General features: G+C 39.3%; 3 protein-coding genes across 4 annotated transcripts; all 3 read right to left on the reverse strand.

The window, feature by feature from the left end:
* Positions 1-267: 267 nt before the first annotated feature.
* Positions 268-4,711, reverse strand: LOC104456001. 2 transcript variants are annotated; one of them, XM_010070686.3, is made up of 6 exons: positions 4,316-4,710; positions 4,137-4,215; positions 3,415-3,510; positions 2,519-3,035; positions 1,571-1,706; positions 268-704 (listed from the first exon to the last, which is right to left on the reverse strand). In XM_010070686.3, the coding sequence occupies exons 1-6, from the start codon at positions 4,430-4,432 to the stop codon at positions 510-512; spliced, it is 1,140 nt and encodes a 379-aa protein (XP_010068988.2). In that variant the 5' UTR covers positions 4,433-4,710; the 3' UTR covers positions 268-509. The 2 variants fall into 2 exon arrangements, with proteins under 2 accessions (XP_010068988.2, XP_039154907.1); XM_039298973.1 differs by lacking the exon at positions 3,415-3,510 and having other exon boundaries at positions 4,316-4,711.
* Positions 4,712-6,111: 1,400 nt separating this feature from the next.
* LOC104456002 (proteinaceous RNase P 1, chloroplastic/mitochondrial) lies at positions 6,112-12,698 on the reverse strand. The gene is given in 10 exon segments (XM_010070688.3): positions 6,112-6,478; positions 6,598-6,666; positions 7,610-7,730; positions 8,277-8,458; positions 8,547-8,636; positions 9,411-9,613; positions 9,616-9,936; positions 9,939-10,864; positions 11,267-11,665; positions 12,613-12,698. Coding segments are annotated over 8 exon segments (1,749 nt in total). The 5' UTR covers positions 10,579-10,864; positions 11,267-11,665; positions 12,613-12,698; the 3' UTR covers positions 6,112-6,355.
* Positions 12,699-12,757: 59 nt separating this feature from the next.
* LOC104456003 (queuine tRNA-ribosyltransferase accessory subunit 2) lies at positions 12,758-17,422 on the reverse strand. Its single transcript, XM_039300608.1, has 10 exons — positions 17,110-17,422; positions 16,480-16,654; positions 16,231-16,389; positions 15,682-15,775; positions 15,322-15,392; positions 14,326-14,377; positions 13,966-14,014; positions 13,741-13,878; positions 13,352-13,471; positions 12,758-13,261 (listed from the first exon to the last, which is right to left on the reverse strand). Exons 1-10 carry the CDS (start codon positions 17,316-17,318, stop codon positions 13,126-13,128), a joined length of 1,203 nt encoding a protein of 400 aa, XP_039156542.1. The 5' UTR covers positions 17,319-17,422; the 3' UTR covers positions 12,758-13,125.
* Between the last annotated feature and the right edge of the window lie 133 nt (positions 17,423-17,555).

Raw genomic sequence — 17,555 nt, forward strand, 5'->3', positions numbered from 1 at the left:
AATTTGTGAAGCTACAACTGTTTCATTATTGAGTTGATGCTAGATTAGACATGACAGTAACATTTCACAGCCCAAATGTCAAAACTTTCCTAGCTAATTGGACCTTTATGTAACTCCTACAACACTAAAAGATGTGACAAAAACACTGTAGAAGACGTCACAATATCTGTGGCAGAGAGACGATTGCATTGAGTGTGACTATGGTTTGATGCCAACCCAGATAAACGATATATACATCGAGCCTGAGAAAGCGTGCTAGTCCTGTGATAAGCAAAGCCAACTGGGCATCTGCACATATTGGCATAAGGAGGAATTCACTCCACATGTAATTCGGCTCTTCTACATCTGCATCCAGAGTCATCACTCATGCCACTAGTGTGAAAGATGCCGCTGAGTAGAACATGAGCCATTTCATGTTCTTTACATTTGCGTCAAACCAAATGGAATCAAATGCATAATTGTCAGATGATAACAGCTATCCAGTTTATCAAAGAGTGAGTCCTATCCATTCAGCTTGTAATTAGATGATCTACAGCAAAGTAATAACCACCGACAATCATGAAAGATGCAATGCCACTTCGAGCCATTCGAATCCAAATTCCGCGAAAGAGAAGATTCCTGTCAGAAGGGTGGATGCCAGTTGCTCTCTCAAATCTGTTGCCTGGTGTTTTCCATTTGAGAAGCTTTCTTTCCATAGTAATATACTGACAAAAAAGCAACGAGAAACCATCAGGATCAGTCAGCAAGGCATTCTATGAAAGGTGCACCCACTCAATGGCAATATGGCTAACAAAAAGAGTGGTATATACCAAGTTTTCCCCCTAATAAGCCAATGAGACAACAAAGCAACATAGGCACAGCCACGATATCTGAAAGTAAGTTGTGCAAGAACAGTAACTGAGCTTATTCTACTAGTCAATATTTAAATGATAGAACAATGACAATGAGTATTTCCTATCCTTATATACTTAGAGTGGGACAATCCAATAAGTTGTAGTATAGGTTCAGACGCCTTTTTCTCATGCCTGATTTTGTCCAGGACCTGCATCTGCATCTTACTGCAATGTAAAGTCATCAATTGTATGCCCAGATATCCAAATTAATGCTGTTGTTTTTTCTGTTTGCCTAATTGGCTGGACGAGGTGTGGCAATGCACCATGGAGAAATGAGTTTCCATCTTGTTAGTTAAAGGTGATCTTATAACATCAGAAAATGGGGAGCGATGATTACTATAAAGAATTTCCAACCCAGATCTAGAGTAAGCAAAGTTAATTACCTGAAAACACATAAAAACATTTACATAAATTAACAACTTCAGCAAAACAATTATGTGAGGCTACTTCCATATGAGTTTGATCTCACTATCTTTGCCAATTTCTCCTTCTGAGTTGTAAGTTAACATAATAAGATCCCAAGAAAAATAACCCACAAAGTAAAAAACAAAATCACAAAGCCTGAATAAAACACACTTTCTCAGAATATGACCAATGGTCTATCATACTCATATCATGAATATGAAGTGCCAGATCAAACACCAAAATAAATTGTCTCTCAGCAAAGAGTAATGTACCTTAGGTAGCACAATACATTGAGATCGACTGTTGGCTGTGTCAAAACAGTGAGAACTTGCAGCAGCAATCATTCCAGAAAATCCAGCAGAGAGACTAACAGCTAGCGGAGACAGAGGACCAATTTCTTCATCAGAACTGTCGCAACATGAGAAGAAAATGAAAAAATGGGTCAACACCAGAGCAATTTGAATAATATTGATTTTGAATTCAACCAATCCAATTTAAAGCACTCCTTGAAGCAGGCATTTAGTAGCATGGTTAAATTAGTAATACATACTGACAGCAGAGCAAGTTAAGCTGCAAAGAAATTTTCCTATTGTAGACACAATTTTCAAGGATAAATAAATGGGTCTCCTGCATTGGCTCAGAATTATATTTTAATTTCGGCAGCAGCCCCAAATTGGGCTTGTAAAATGCTATTCAGTTCAGTCTAAAACATCCTGGAGCTAAATTCTTTATGCATGCTCTATGCATAGCATGCTAGGGAGTAATTGCCATGTCAGTTGCTTGCAGTGGGTAAACAGAAAGCAAGTAATGTGGATTAACAAAAGAAGACTTGAATACCACTCAATGCTCAAATCCGTCCCTTATACTTCTACAGACCCAAAAAAAGATGTAAACAGTTTAGGCGTATGAAACAATCTTTTCCAATACCTCTATCCAGACACCCCTGTCAATCACATACATTGGAAAACCCTCAGGAAGGGCTATGGAGATGCACTCATTCTAGAGCCTAAATATGCGCAAAATACCATGGAACAGCTGAGTTTGCATGACGTTACAGCAAAGCTATCTACTACTTTCATATTCCAAATCCTCCTTAAGGAAGATACCTGGACTGCAATAAAATTTAGCAAGATATCTTTAACAGTTCACTCACATATAAGCAATGAAAATTTCCCAATCATATAAATCCTTGAAAGATAAGTGGAACTGAGTTTCAAGACCTTGGTTCAGGATCCATCCCCACTGCCTTCCAGTCAAGCATAGCTCGGTGCATGAACTGCCAACTAGAAAAGAATATGCCTGCATAAAAGGAATCTCGAGCAATTCCAGATCGGAGCCCTCTCCATAGTGCTGACCAACCTTCCAAAGAAATGATGTCTGATGGCCTCTTTACATCACATATAGAAGGTGGCCTGCCAGACCCAGTCATCATCCATGGGTACTCTTGCAAGGCGGCTGCCATATTGGGATGCTTGGTGGTTAAGGTGGACAAAAGGCCAACATACTCGCTCAAGACTCGCTTATCTGGGTTATATCCTTTTAGTAACCTTTCAATTGCAGGTGAAGCAGCTGGCTCTGCTCTGACGTATGCAGAGGATGAAATGCGAGAAGCAGTGGTCACCTGTGAACGTAGTTTGAGAAGTTCAAACGGAGAGCTTATAAGGGATTCTGCTGCACCAGCAGCAAGTCCAGCCATAAGGGCCTCAGAGACATACACATAATTGTCTTCCCGACCATCTGCAGTGAAAAAATTAATTACTAGTTAATATACAAGCTATACAGATCACGTGCCAGCCAAACAAAAAAAAAGGAATATAAATCAGCTTGTAAAGTACATTACTCACTAATACATAAAAGCATAATGGTGATTGGTATCAAAGTGTGTTTCATTTTAACTCAAGATAATACATATAACAACGTCAGAAATGTCCATATGCTTTCAAAAAGTGAAGAAGCTAAAGCCATCATTTAAAATAAGGTGTACTCAACAGCAGGCATGTATGAAAATAAATATATACCGCCAGGAAAAAGAGAGAATGATAAACAGAGGACAGACAAAGCATAGCCATAGTCGGACACAGATGTCTGGAAGACAAGAAAGTGGAAAATGAAGTACCTTTACAATATGCTGTTAGAATCTCGTAAACACCAAAACGAGCTCCTAGACCAAATGTTCTCCCCAACGTCAGCCATCCAAAGCCACTGTAAAGACCTACAATTCAAGAGTAATAGTAGAATCAACAACTAAGAATCACGTCTATGAATATTCAATTGTTATCGTCCAAAAATACTATGGATAAAGCGCTTCATCTTCCTTAGCACATGCAGTCAACTAATAAGGAGGAGCAACAATTCCCAAGCAACCTGCCATATATTTGGACGGACACCCCTTTCCACCAGTAGAACATCAACCGCCACTTCCATCATGAAGAAGGGTCTTCAATAAACATATAATCTCGTCAAAGAGCTAGCAGAAGTTGCATGCTCTAGAAACAAAAAGGTTTTTCCACAAGAGGAATTTTTTGCAAGTGGGAAGTCTTCAATTTTTTACAGCATTTTGTACATGATTTATTTTGAATAAGCAAAGTTCTCAGGGAATCGAAGGAATGGACTTTAACAGAGCTACTTCCTCGGTCTTCTTTCCCGTTCTTTTTTCTTGTAGGCCGGAAATGGCTAACCAGTTCAACACCCCTTAAATGGATCACGGATGTTATAGCTTTGAACAAGAGCACAGGATATACTCTACAAATTCCTATCTATGTTCTAACGAACAGGAGAAAAAAAATCGAATAAAGATAAAGTAAATGGACTGCAAAAATGGCTGCATTTCCAAAGTACCTCCTAAACCTCCGGACAAAGCCCGAACTCTTTCCACAGCCTGCGCCGGAGTCAACTGCTTAGTTGAGCCAGAACCAACCTGCTTGGCACACACGGGGGAGAGTCAAACACAATGGAAATCCGAAATTCCTACAATTCAGAGGGGAAAGAAGAAAACAAAAGGGCATCAACAGACCAACCTGGATAAGGGTCTTGATAGTATCGAGAGGATAAGTGAGGGCCGTTCCCAATGTGACCGAAGCGGCGGCGGCGACCGCGTGCGTCGTAAACATTCGGTTCTTGAAGAACTCGTCCATCCCGAACGCCGATTCCAGAACAGCGAATCCACTGCCCCAAATCGTCGAGCAGGTGATGCGCACCGATCTTGAAAATGGGTTCGCCTGTTCTGATGGTTCGAGAGCAGTCCCGCGTCAAAACATCGCGGAGAAGATGCGTGCTCACCGGGTGTTCGACGAAATGCCTAAGCCACTGCCGAAGGTGCATGGAACAGAGGTGAGACCTGCATGGGGGCAGGTAATTACCTGATCGTTCATCTCCCCGATCTTGCGTACCAACCCAAGGCACGAAGAGTCAAAGGAACACTGAGAAAGAAATGAATATGAATTAAATTTTAATAATAACAATAATAATTTCATTTTGGATGGAAAATCATATTTGATTTTTTTTTTATTTAGGCGGCAAATACATTTATTTAGAATAGACAAAACTTGCATGGACTGAGCATGATATACCAATCCGAAAAATAAATGAAGTAAAAGAATAAAAAATGATAATGTTCGGCAGAAGTCATATATGTTATAGTGGATTCAAAAGGCAATAAATTCTTATGTGTGTTTTTACTTCAATGGAACAATTGGTTAATTTCAAGATATACAGAGCAATTTTATTTAATACGAACGTGATTAACGTGGACCCAATTTCCCCATATTGTTGTTGAATCAAGTGATCTTCTTGTGTTCCAATAACATAGATTAATTTATCTCTTTTTGAGAGAATGACATTATTGATCATTGAATTATTAATACATATTCAATTTAGTCCTTAAATTATATAAATATATTTAACATCTACTTTCCGTTAATTCAAGTTAGCCAGATTCTATTGACGTAACTTTCAATAATTAAATTGAATATGCCGATGTGACCTTCAATCTATTAAGTTGAAAAGGTGAACAAAAAGAAAAAAAGTTAAACGTGCATTATCAAAAAAGATAGTCATCTCAAATCGCGGTATAATAATTTATGTCATCAATTAACGATTGACGTGTTAACACTATATTTTTTTTTTCTTTTTTAAAGTAGATGGAGAAAAAGATGGACATGTTGACTCATTTATAATAAACCATATCATCAGATTACGCTTAATTTGCTGTCTCAACAAGTGAAAGGAAGAAGGACTATATCAAATACTTATCAATAGTTCAAGGACCACATTAAATAAAGTAAAAATTTAGAAACATCTTTGCATATCAGGCCAAAATTTATAGATTATTTGTATTATATTTTCTATTTTTTAAATAAATGTAATTATGCGAGTTTGTAAAATTCGGGTGCATATCAAATTTGTGTCGTGGCACCACCTTCATGTTCCGCCGAGAAGTGTCATAAGCCATTGATATAGACTCGAACGATGACTCCCAACCATGTAACGAAGTACATGGAAATATTAGGCGTGCATAGAAATGGCCACCGCACACGGCACGGCCATTGGGCGACAGAAAGATATCTCGAGCTTTGCGGAAGCTTTTTAATTAGTTATATAGCTAGCCACTACTAGGGCCTTTGAAACTTCCAATGCCGGCCAGCTAAAGCAGAAAACTGGGATTACCTTGCAGTGACTTAATTCCAAATTGGGTGTGCAAACGCGTCTTTTAAAGTTGGGGAGATGCAAAATATTTGGAATGAAAAACAAAGATACTCACCAACAGATTCCAAATTGTGAACAAATGGAATCGAATTAGCTAAAAGAACATGTCTGGCCAAAGAAGAAAGTTCAGTACATAAGAATGCAGGAACAAGGCTGGTTATGATGTTCAATTTGCGCATTGAGGCTTTTTAAATTCCCCTCTTCTTCTTCGTTTCTTTTTATAATCTCTGCTCCTATTCCACACAAGTTAGTCTCCTTAATGTTCTAATCTTACCCATCAAATAAATGTCCATGGAATGACATGGATTTTCATGTGCAGAAGAATCGAAAACGGCATGATACAGATTAGGATATCAGAACAAGTTTAAGAGTGGGTTCGACACATTTTTGGATCTGGTAGCACACAACCATTGCCTCGGGGTCTCCAAGTCGTCACCTGTGACTGTTGGCACATGCCAATTACCATTTTCCGACTCCTGCAAATACATGACCCACCTGATCAGTGTCACAGAGAGAGAGAGAGAGAGGCGTTCAACCAAAGAAGAGAAAAAGTATAAGATTATAACAGGACACACAGAGTATGTGCAGATATAACCTGAATGACAATAGAATAAGGTGGAGGCATGTGAAGTTGAATACCGCGTTTTGAGACTGATATCCGAACCTATACAAAGACAAGCTTCACACAGTTACTAATTTGAACATACTCAATAAGTATCATATATTTCTCACAACAAAGGAAGCTGGTAACCGTGAGATGGCTAATTAAGATATTACACCATTTAAAATATACACACACAAAGCACACCATTCAGCCAGCTGTTGAAATTAAAATTCAAAGGATAGTAAAACATTGTCAAAAGTGACAGCATTTTAGGATTCTCTGTAAAGACATTCAGTAGCATAATAGCAACGAACTACCATGTCTTTTTGATTCCTTCTAATTTGCTGTTGCCAATATGTTGAGAGAAATCAGTGAAGGGGGATATAAACAAGTGTATCTACATGAGGGTTAGAATGCTGACTGATCCCTCCAATTGTACAGACCTTCTCTATGTCAGTTTATGAGGTAGTTTGCAGTCTAAAGATACTTTTATTCCCATACCAATACAGCAGATTTAATTAAAATCTTACTTTACTTTTTTCCAGTGCTTACTAGGTGTACAGCAGAAAACAGGCAACTTCAATTACTTCCGTTCTGTGTTGAGGAGGATACAGAGTTCAAGAGACAGAGTGGAACCTAGAATATAAACTCAATATTCCTTTTGATTAATTTCGTATAATAATTATGAGAGGATAAAATTTATGATTAATGAGAATATCGGATCCATGTCTATGAATTAAAGGAACCCACAACATCCAAATGAGTGGCAAACTAATACAGAACTAACATCAACATTATGTCAACCAATATTCAATTAATCCATCCATCTTTAAGCTCTAGTACAAGCATATCATGTAAGCTGATGTCTTTTCCATCAGCTTCACCGTCTGTAAACATAACATGCATAAATTCCCAAATCCAAAGAGACAAATTTGAAACATGTAGATGCGTTAACAAGAGAATCTCAAACCAAAAAGAAAGAAGATGTGTAATGAACATCAACCTGATGCTTTTCTTTCCATCTTGGGAAAAAGCTAGATCCAAGCAACTGAAAGAGGTGATCCCTCATCTCATCGTTGGTGACAAGCAAACAGTTCCAATGGACAGCAGCATACAACCAGTACCTGGACACAACAGAGGAGGATCTGGATGGGTGAATAACATATGTGACAAGTGTTTTCATTACGATAGTTTTATCATCACCTTCATCATGGTGTCTATACTTTTGAATTTCTCAAGCTGTCGAGGCAGTTTCTATGTCCCCCTACCCTCTTCTTCCCCAAGACAGTTTCTATGTCCCCCCATCCCCCTCTTTCCCCAACCAGACTGAATGCTTGTGGAACTACCTAAAAGAAATTTGTCTTCAACCTTCCATCACCTAAGTTTTTGTATAAAATTAGTTAAACCACATTCCCTTGACTTCAAATATCAGGTCCACTAATTTGAAAATTATTTATCTGACATATCACTCCCCAAATGGTGGTCATTCCAAACATAAAGTCGATGACCTCTGAAAGCACTACTCCCATAAGATTCCCATGAACTAGTATGCTGCTGACAGTTCTGCCAAGCAAAATGCATAGCTTCAAGGTGGAAAATGGACCAGAGAATAAGAAATTTAATAGTTAAGGCCGCACTCACTAGACTCGCATGAACTAGTAAAACCTTACCAATCATCATCTGAGCCAAGGGGAGTTGGATACAGTGCACCAGAATTCTCCCATGTCTCCAACAATTTTTGGTTCCTAGGATCTTTATCAGGTTTTCCATGCACACGCCTTTTATGCAATATAAGTAAAGGGAATCTCTTTGACGGGCTCATCTCACGTAACTTATTCATGATAAAGTTGACCTAGACCAAAACAACAACAACACTTCAGAACATTGCTTTGAAGAACGTTAATAAATCAGAATGAGAGTTCTGCAGGACTAATCTCCACCTGGAAAAAATTGAAACGTTTCTGATTGACAAGACCTGCATTTGCACCATCCACGACAGCATCAAAAGGTCCATGCTTTTGAATCCAAGCCTAGAACAATTTATCTCCTCATTTAGTTGCCATGACATGACACAAGAACAAAATAGTTTGCCAAAGCATAAGAACATCCTCCAATGATAAACAATGCCTTAACCACAGAGAAAATGTACAATTATTCTTTATGTACTTATGATGAATCCCCACAGAAACGGAGTGAACGGTGATACACAGATACCTAGCCCTAAAAATCTTAGTAGAAATTGATCTCATTCCTTACCATCTTTTGCATGGAAGTAAAAACCCAATCAGTAAACTGTTCACTTCGTGAAAACTGGGGGGAACACGTTTTGCACAATAATAGTTTCCGAATCTAGTAATCCAGTCATTTGCTGAAAACTGGGGAATAGAACATCTTAAAATCATTCTACACATCTGATCTAATATAGCACTTGAACAGTCAGCAGAGGAATGTGCTTGAACATAAAAAGCCAAACAACTTTGTTCATCTCTTTTCAGCAATTATTGATGCTATTATCTTCTATTAGTTCACATTAAACTCTTTGATTTCGTAAATGCATTGATTGTATCAACCCACCAATTAGAGTTGATAATTGAAAGTTTTTTATTGAACACTTTGGGTGCCAGATGAGGGAGACCATTCCCATTTGACTTATGTATAACACAAGAATAGAATAGACAATATCCTTCTGAATTTTGGACAGTGAGATGCGTGATGGTGATCAATTCCACACATATGTGAAGAGTGAAGCTAGATATTGAATATTTTTAATGGTCAAGATCCAATGAGGAAAGATGGTTCCACACCTGGAATTTTGTAAAACCAGCCTTAGCTTCTTTTTCGCGAGCTAGTTTGGTCAATGAGCTGGCAAAGTTTTCTGTCTCCTTTGGATCAATATCAATACAGACAAGCTTCTCACCACAGGATTGACAAACGCCTTTCTTGTCCATTTGAGTCCTTCGAATCCTCCAATTACCAGAGCCAAGCCACCCTTGTCCATGCCAACCCCTCCTCCCTTTACTACTCCTTCCTTAATCTTGTTAATATCCCAACTTTCTACGCCAACACTTGCTGCAAAATCAGACTTGAACCAATCCTCAACAATTTGAGCAGATGATTCAGAAACCTGCCTCACAGTAGCACGTATTCGGTGCAGCAACTCATATACCTTGTCAGCCTTCTTTGCATCCATACTAACTTTCAAAAGTGCTGACAGCTCAGACTCTTCAGCCAAAACTCCACAATCAACCATGTGTTCATCTACCTCATAAGCTTTATCGGCATTTCCCTTTTTGCAGAACCCAAACAAAGCAGGTCCATAGGACCTCAGCGAGGTGGAATACCAAAATTCTTCATCTTTTTAACCAAATCAAAAGCCATTTCAGGGTCTTCCCTAGCAGTTGCTAACCTTGCAGCATTGGTAAATGTTGCTTCATTTGGGGCAACATTATCAATGGCCATCTGCCGAAATATTTCAAATCCCCTCCTCATACCCAATTCTTTTAGGTTCTCGTCATTTTCGCTGCCACCTTGTCCAAGTGAACCACTTCCAGCAGAGGAGCACAAATAAAGCATCACGTTGTAATGGTAATGCGAAAGTGGAACCCCATTTTCCCGAGCCTCATCATAAAGTTGAAGAGCTTCAACAAGTTTTCCATGTCTTGAGCACATATCCAGCTTAAACTTGAGCAACGACTCTGGTAATTCCATGCGTTCTTTCTTCTTTGCTTTCCTGGAAACCTTTTCACCAGAGGTCTGATGAAGTGGTGGCAAGGGATTAAGGTTTGATGAGGTGGTAAGACGGTTTATTCTCTTCATAGAATGCGGATTGAAAGGATAACTGTTAACAGTTCTCGTGATGAAGGAACTTGGACTACAAGGCAGGGGCAAGAATCTTTTCCGATATTTTAAAAGAAGTGGGATCTCTGATTTCATGATAAATGACAAGACAGGAAATCTTTTAGCAAGCTCCATCCTTCTCAATTAATTACGATTACTTGGCTGTTTATAATAATTACCAAAGCAAACCGCGATGGAGACCACAAGAGATGACTCATTCATTAAGAACCCAAAGAGAGTTCAAGTCCCTCATTCAATATTGAGAGCGTGAAAAAGACAACAAAAATTCTGGTTCGTCTCCAGATATCAGCAGTCTTGGCTTCCCTTGCCTTAGTCGGAAGATAGTTGACAAAGTTCAACAGCACAAGGGATGCGACTCTAACTCATCAGTGCAACCCAGTTCAAGACTTTAAGAAGATATCTGCAAAGGAAAATCAACACACACCACATCAGCTAGAGTAAATCAATGCACACCAAAATGGCACAGTAATTCTAACGAACGCCTGTCTTACGACACTGATCCTTTTATCTGCATCCAATCAAGAGATCTGTGACCGAGAATTACAGAAACCAAGCATAGCAGAAGATAAGGAAGGGCACTCCATTACTGCTTCTGGTGGTGGCGCTAGAAGATCATTCAAAATGTTCCAAAACAAAACCCACTAAAACCCATGAAGCCAGACCCAGATACGAATTTTTCGCCATGCAGACGATGCATAAAAAACCAGGGCACCCCATCACGGGAACAGCAGTAAAGCAGAGAACTTTAACGTCGTTTGAGAATTTCATCAAACAGCTAGCAGACAGCGCAGTGGCAACATACCAGCACGAGGGAATGTCGCGGCGTGTAATCCGAACAACCAATCTGGTCCCGAAAGTCATAGCCCAGGCCCTTCAGAACGATTCACACAAAGCGGCTCCGTTTCGCATTCGCAGTGAAAGAGAACCGAGTATGACAGGGGAGAGAGAGATATGGGCATTGGAGTTTAAGAGAACCCACAGGAGGGGACGGCGGATTGGGTCCCAAAATGGTGGCTTGGAAGGTGAACGGCGGCGAGCTTGTCACCTGGCCACCGGTGGAGACTCCATGAATGGTCAAGCTTGCTTCTGGAGCGGTAGTCAGTCAGCTGATAATGCGATTTTGTATCTTGCTCTTGCTCTTGCACTGCTACCTGTATGCTTTTGTAGCATGGGTCTGCATATCTATCCGGATTTGTGTCTCCTATTTATTAAAAAGGGGTGGTATAGGGTCTCAGTTCTTAATAATTTGAAAAGTAAATTTATTTGTAAAAAAAAAAATGAAGGATGGAGCCACCATAGGTTACTCAACTTTTATAAATTGTTCGATCGGGTTCTTAAAATTTTGTTTTGTGAAATCGGATCCCAATATGCTTCTTTTTCTTTTTCGAGTTAGTTCTAACCCTCAAAATTTTGGACAGAACTGCTTACTCGACATCATAAATTAAATTTTCAAATAGGTGAAATAAGGCTCAAACTCACTAAAATCTGTGAGCTCGAGCCTCATCGGCCTATGGCATGGCTCGAGCTCACCTGTGGCCAGTCACCAACTGATTGCTAGCCACGACGACAACCAGGAGAAGAAAGAAAAGAAATAAAATAAAATAAAATAAAATTTTAAAAATTAAAATTAATTAAAAATTCAATTTTTAGAAAAGAAAATATAAAAATTAAAAAAAAAAAAAAAGTGTTTGGTGCGAAAAAGTGGTGAAAGAAAGAGGATGGAAAATGTTTTCACTTTCTAAAAAATAGAACATATTTTCCCTCATTTTAGAAGACTTTATTTTATTGATGAAAAATGTTTCTAGAATATCCAGAAAATGTTTTCTTACAAATTGTTTTCTGTAAAACAAACGGACCTAAATCTTACAATATACTTTAGAAGTATAAAATCTCCCATTTGAAGTAGCTTATTTTATTGAAATTTGTAATTTTTTCATTTCTTTTTTGTTTTGACAATTTGTTGACTTAACTAATACCATTAGGGCTCTTGTTAACAAGACCCGATCGTGATTATATTATATTGACCTTATGGCATCAACAATAAACCCCAAATACATTTTCAACTACCCCGATGAGGCACCCTCTTATGCATCCGAAAGACGAACTTTGAGTTCAGACGCATCATCGATCTTGAGCTTCCTTACTCACCTCGTGGAGCTGTAGTGATATGCCCAGTATGTCATTCGCGTTTCGTTGGCTCCTTAAACTGAAGATTCCAACAGCGGGTGGAGTAGGTCCCTATCTCTTTCAAATTCCATTTATGGAGCCAAAAAAGAAAAAAAAAAAGACAAGCTTCAAACAAGTCCCTAGAAAATCTTCTTCCCTTCGGTGTTTCAGAAGTACACTAGGCAAATCATGAGGTGAAAATTACACTACTGTGAAACTACAAGTGCGAATGAGGGCTGACAAAGTTCTGCCACTCTTCATAACTTCGGCTCGCATCTTACCCGGTCCATGAAGTTAGAAGTGTGTTCTTGGTCCTTGGTTTACTTAAAGGTGCCATTCCGCGTCGTTGTTAAAAGATAAGAACTGCTTCCCAGTTCCAACTGTATCATCACCTATCAATGGTTTTCCTGAAAGTCGCATTAATCTGGCAATGCCACTGATGTCCTAACTTCAATCAAACCGCAGCTAACACAAACAAAAGCAGAGCCAAACAATTCATGCGTGAACAGCAGAAACAGCCAAGTGCTCACGCCTATTGCGGATGAATTTCTCTCGAAATCGATCAAACTCGCCTTCCTTAATTGCTTCTCGTATCAAGCGGAAGAAACCAAGAAAGTGGTGGGTATTATGGCTGCAACAAAGATGAAAGAGGTTTAAAAAAAATGACCCTTAAAAAAAAAGCAGAACCCTTTCATGAAAAAGTTGAAGGGAAGAGGAGTACATTTCCAGCAGAGTCTGCGCAAGCATCTCATGAACATTGAGAAGGTGATTTATATACGCTTTCGTGTGATTCTTGCATGTATAGCAGCTGCAGCTTTGGACTATAGGTGTAGTGTCTTTCCTGGAGCATATGAAGGTAATCGATCGGAAATTATGCAACGCAGATGTGCCTCCATTATGACAAAAGGAGAGTAAAAGTAAAATACGAGCTAAGGCACCGGCACACATGTTCAGACCAGAATGCTGAAATTTCCCAGATCATGCTACAAGGACAACTAAATAGGACCTTCCATTTGATGCAGGACATGGACAAAGAAGTGAACTTTTCCAATAGATCAAGTTGTCACATCTATAAATCAAAATGAAGCAAGCAAAGATCTGATCAATTACCGGTAAACAGTCGCCCTCAGATTAATCTTCGCCTGGTCACTTCCTATGTCACTCGAGTAAGGAATTAATTCACTTGCTCCAATTTTGTCAAGTGGAAAGGTAAGTGCAAAACCTGCAATCGTAATGTGGTAAATGTACCTGCCAACATCCATTTGATCAATCAGTTCTCAGCCAAACCATGAAAGCAAACGCAGAAGTTCCAGAGTAGACAGTTGAGTTGTGTACGTAGTGTCAAATAGATCAATTCCAGCAGCAACACCCTGTAGAACCTCCTCTGCACAATGAATAAGCATAAACTTTCAATTTGCAAGGATTTATAGGGAACAATTAACTTTTTTAAAGCATACATATAAAAAAGAGAATAATTAATCACAATAAGAATAATAATTCTGAACTGAAGTGATCATAGAGCAGCTGACAGTTTAACACTACTCTGAATATAATCTGGGCCTGCCAGAAAGCAGCTTGCGTCACTCTCCCATTACAAGAACAACTTCTTTACAAACAGCTGACACTTTAATGCTTCCCACAACGATAAAAATACAGGATATAAGCAAGGAAAAGTGGAGGGAATGAACCTCATACCAGGTAGCCCGAGACCGCAGACTAGACGAGGCTTTTCTTCAGGCAAGTTATCCTGATGACAGTCACAGCATCAAAATTACTAAGAAATCAAAAAATGAATCATCCAGCATTAAACCAAATGATTTTGGAAGCTTTCCTAGAAGCATTTGCCAAAAGCCATAAAAAGAAAATTGCTCCATTTAAGGACCAGGATGGGAATACACATCCACTTAAAGAAATTGAATTGCAAAGGATAATCACTTCGTAGGAATTAATCACTGTTTAGAAACTAAGGTCTCCTAAAAGAACCATTTATGTATCCTAAGCCATTGGAACAATCAGCCAGTTGTGGAAAGTGGTGGCTCACAGCTAAAATAAATGAACCAACATCGAAGATCTACCACACAGTTGAGTCTGAAAGTTTTAATCCTAACAGCAGCAGTTGACAACAAAAAGCATTGCATGACACACCAAGCTCTTCTGATCTCAAATCATGGGCCTCAAACACAGCGTGATGAATTAATTAGATATAAGACGAATTGGAAGTTACCATGACATGCATATTAAGATGTAAAGGAGATAAATCCAGCTGTAGTTTCACATTATCATAACAGAGTTCGTGCAAACTTCATGACTTCAATTATCGAATATATATAGCCTTTTACTCACATCTACTACATGATTGTGAGCCAGATAAGAGTTGGAAAGAGAAAGAAATAACGGAACAGATAGTTTCTGTCAGAAACTGCCAATCATCATACTCACAAAAACATACATGCCTTAAGGACTATCAATTAAGCATACAGACTGCCCAGATTTAAAAGGAAATTTCATCTGCTTAGTCTGTTGAGTTTAGTTGTGATAATTTATCAAGTGAACCCAACTGTAAAAGCAGATCCAGTATAAACATGGACCAGATTGCAGTCCAGACTCCACGGAGTCGAAAGGCAACCACCACAAATTCTTCCAAGTTAATTCATGTACAAAGTTGGGAAGCTAGAGTAAACAAGCTCTTACACAAACAGTTTTAAGCAGAGCAGGACGTTCATCCATGCTCTCTCCAAGCCCAAATCCCCCTATCAAGTAACCTGTGGACAGCAGAATTAGGAACAAGTGTAATCATAAGCAAAACACAGAGCCCCTTGTAAGTTGACTTAAACAAATGTTTTATCCAAAAGGAAAAAAAAAAAAAAAAGTCAACTTAAACAAATGTTCTAGCAAAAAAAAAAAAAAAAAAGTTGACTTGAACAAATAAGACATGACCAGAGGTATTAATAATGGATAGGGATAGGCCATGCAATTTTCTACAAGATGCTTGCTTTAACAGGTCACTGATATCCCACTCGTAGAAGTTATCGCAAAAGAAGTAGCAAGTACCTGATAAGTTTCGTTTAGCGACTTCTTCAGCACATCGTTGCCGCTGCTGCAGATTAGCTCCACCAACAATGGAACCAAAGATGTCTCCACCTAACTACACAAATTTTATAGCGATTTTTGTATTAGCATCATTCTGAAATAGTCTCAGAGTCTTCTAGCAGCAAAATGAAAATTCCCCAATTTAACATTATACCATCCTTGAAAGTGCATAAATGATCAACAGAAGAGATGACTTGGCAACTTAGCAAGTTGAAAGTCCAAACAGATAAGCTAGATTGATCAGGCCATGAAACTAACGAGAGAAAGCATAGCATACACAAATATCTACTAAACTGCCCAGCACAAATGCTGTTTACCTAAAGCAGCTCTTGTTACTTCAAACCACTCATTTTAGTATAGAGAAAGTTGCGCCTTGGTAAGGAACAAAATAATTTTGCATTTCACATTTTCATTCCATAGTAGCCTCAATGCTCATTAATTCCAATCAAGAAATTTCTGATTCACAGTAGTTCAAGGTACTAAAATAGGAAACGAACATTGGGTTTGTACCGGCCTCAACGCGATGCATTCATCGAGCCACCTGATAGTTCGATCCACTGAGGAATTGTTTCGCTTTTCAGAAACCCAAGTTGGCACCTCATCAGCCAATGTGACCCAGATGTCGGGCCGCATCGAAGAAATCATTTCCATGTATTCTTTTGGCTTAATCTGCAATAGCACAATCATGCAACGACTTCAAGCAGTTCCTTTGGTGAATGTTCCAAATCAAGTGAATACATGGGAAAACCATTAGTTTACCAAACGACGGCCACACGGAGTCTCGAACGATGCTCCGACTTTGTTAGTCGCTTCAGATGCAGGTAGGCATTGAATGGAATCCCTCGGAACAGCTACCAACCCATACTCATGCAGACCAAGCATCTGGTGGAGACCTCCAAGATTCGATATTGTCTGCGTCGAAATTCCATCCAAGCTACAGTCACAAAGATCACAGGTTTCAATGACCTTGATCCCCAATAAAGAATATTCGCATGAGTCACAAGTTCTAACCTTTACTCTTCTAAAACCACTACTTTAAACTACTCAAGAATCAGAGACAACAACTGAAAAAGATGAACATCACTAACACTGAATTGTCTGCACAAGCAACGTTAGCTTTCATTCACAGGCATAAGTAACTACAGCCTCTAAAGGCTTTACGCCACTCGATGAGAAGCAGTCACAACACTTTCTGGGACACTTTAAAATCGACAAAATGCGCAAACTTTAAGTAAACCACCTACTTTGAACACAAAATTCTACTTGCCCACATCATCAACAGAAACGAGAACGAACGTACACACACTCAAACAGTTCGACAACATCATGGCAAATTTCAGTGAAAGATGAAAGGAGCCCAAAAGAAGAGAGTGAGAGAGAAGGACGTACAAGTGAAGAGGGCTGAACTGGAGGAGGCGGGAGTCAGGGGAAGGGAGGGAAGGGAGGAGGTCGGGAGAGATGAAGTGGGGCAGGCATTTGCGGGTGGGCAGGAGCAGGGACGGCGTCTCTATCTCCAGCGGGCACCCGCAGCCGCCGCCCAGCTGGAGCACTCCCGCCCGCGCCATCCCGTTGCTCCATGCCTTCACCGCGTACTTCATCGCCTCTCTCTCTCTCTCTCTCTCTCTCTCTCTCTCTCTGCCTTCTGCTATCGCCGGCAGGAAGACAGGGTTTTGAGCTTTTGGCGTTTCCTTTCCTCTCTTTGTGCCGTCTTCTTCGGTTAATGACTCTTTCAGGAAAATATTACTCTACTTTTGAATTTTTTTTTAAAGTCATACTCAAGAGCTAGAACTCAAAACTTAAACTAAATAATCCTTTTTCCAATCTCTTAACTGTGA

The sequence above is a fragment of the Eucalyptus grandis genome, chromosome 8, assembly GCF_016545825.1.
Source record: "Eucalyptus grandis isolate ANBG69807.140 chromosome 8, ASM1654582v1, whole genome shotgun sequence".
In the NCBI taxonomy this organism is placed as follows: domain Eukaryota; kingdom Viridiplantae; phylum Streptophyta; class Magnoliopsida; order Myrtales; family Myrtaceae; genus Eucalyptus; species Eucalyptus grandis.

Excerpts from the sequence above, each read along its gene's own strand:
- LOC104456001 (XM_010070686.3), bottom strand. The coding sequence starts at position 4,432 with ATGGACGAGTTCTTCAAGAACCGAATGTTTACGACGCACGCGGTCGCC. Across the intron at positions 4,216-4,315 it reads CTATCAAGACCCTTATCCAG|GTTGGTTCTGGCTCAACTAA; the intron begins GTTGGTCTGTTG and ends TGTGCCAAGCAG. Across the intron at positions 3,036-3,414 it reads TCTAACAGCATATTGTAAAG|ATGGTCGGGAAGACAATTAT; the intron begins GTACTTCATTTT and ends TTTTCACTGCAG.
- LOC104456003 (XM_039300608.1), bottom strand. The coding sequence starts at position 17,318 with ATGAAGTACGCGGTGAAGGCATGGAGCAACGGGATGGCGCGGGCGGGA. Across the intron at positions 16,390-16,479 it reads CTCCGTGTGGCCGTCGTTTG|ATTAAGCCAAAAGAATACAT; the intron begins GTAAACTAATGG and ends GTGCTATTGCAG. Across the intron at positions 14,378-15,321 it reads CTCTGCTTAAAACTGTTTGT|GATAACTTGCCTGAAGAAAA; the intron begins GTAAGAGCTTGT and ends GACTGTCATCAG.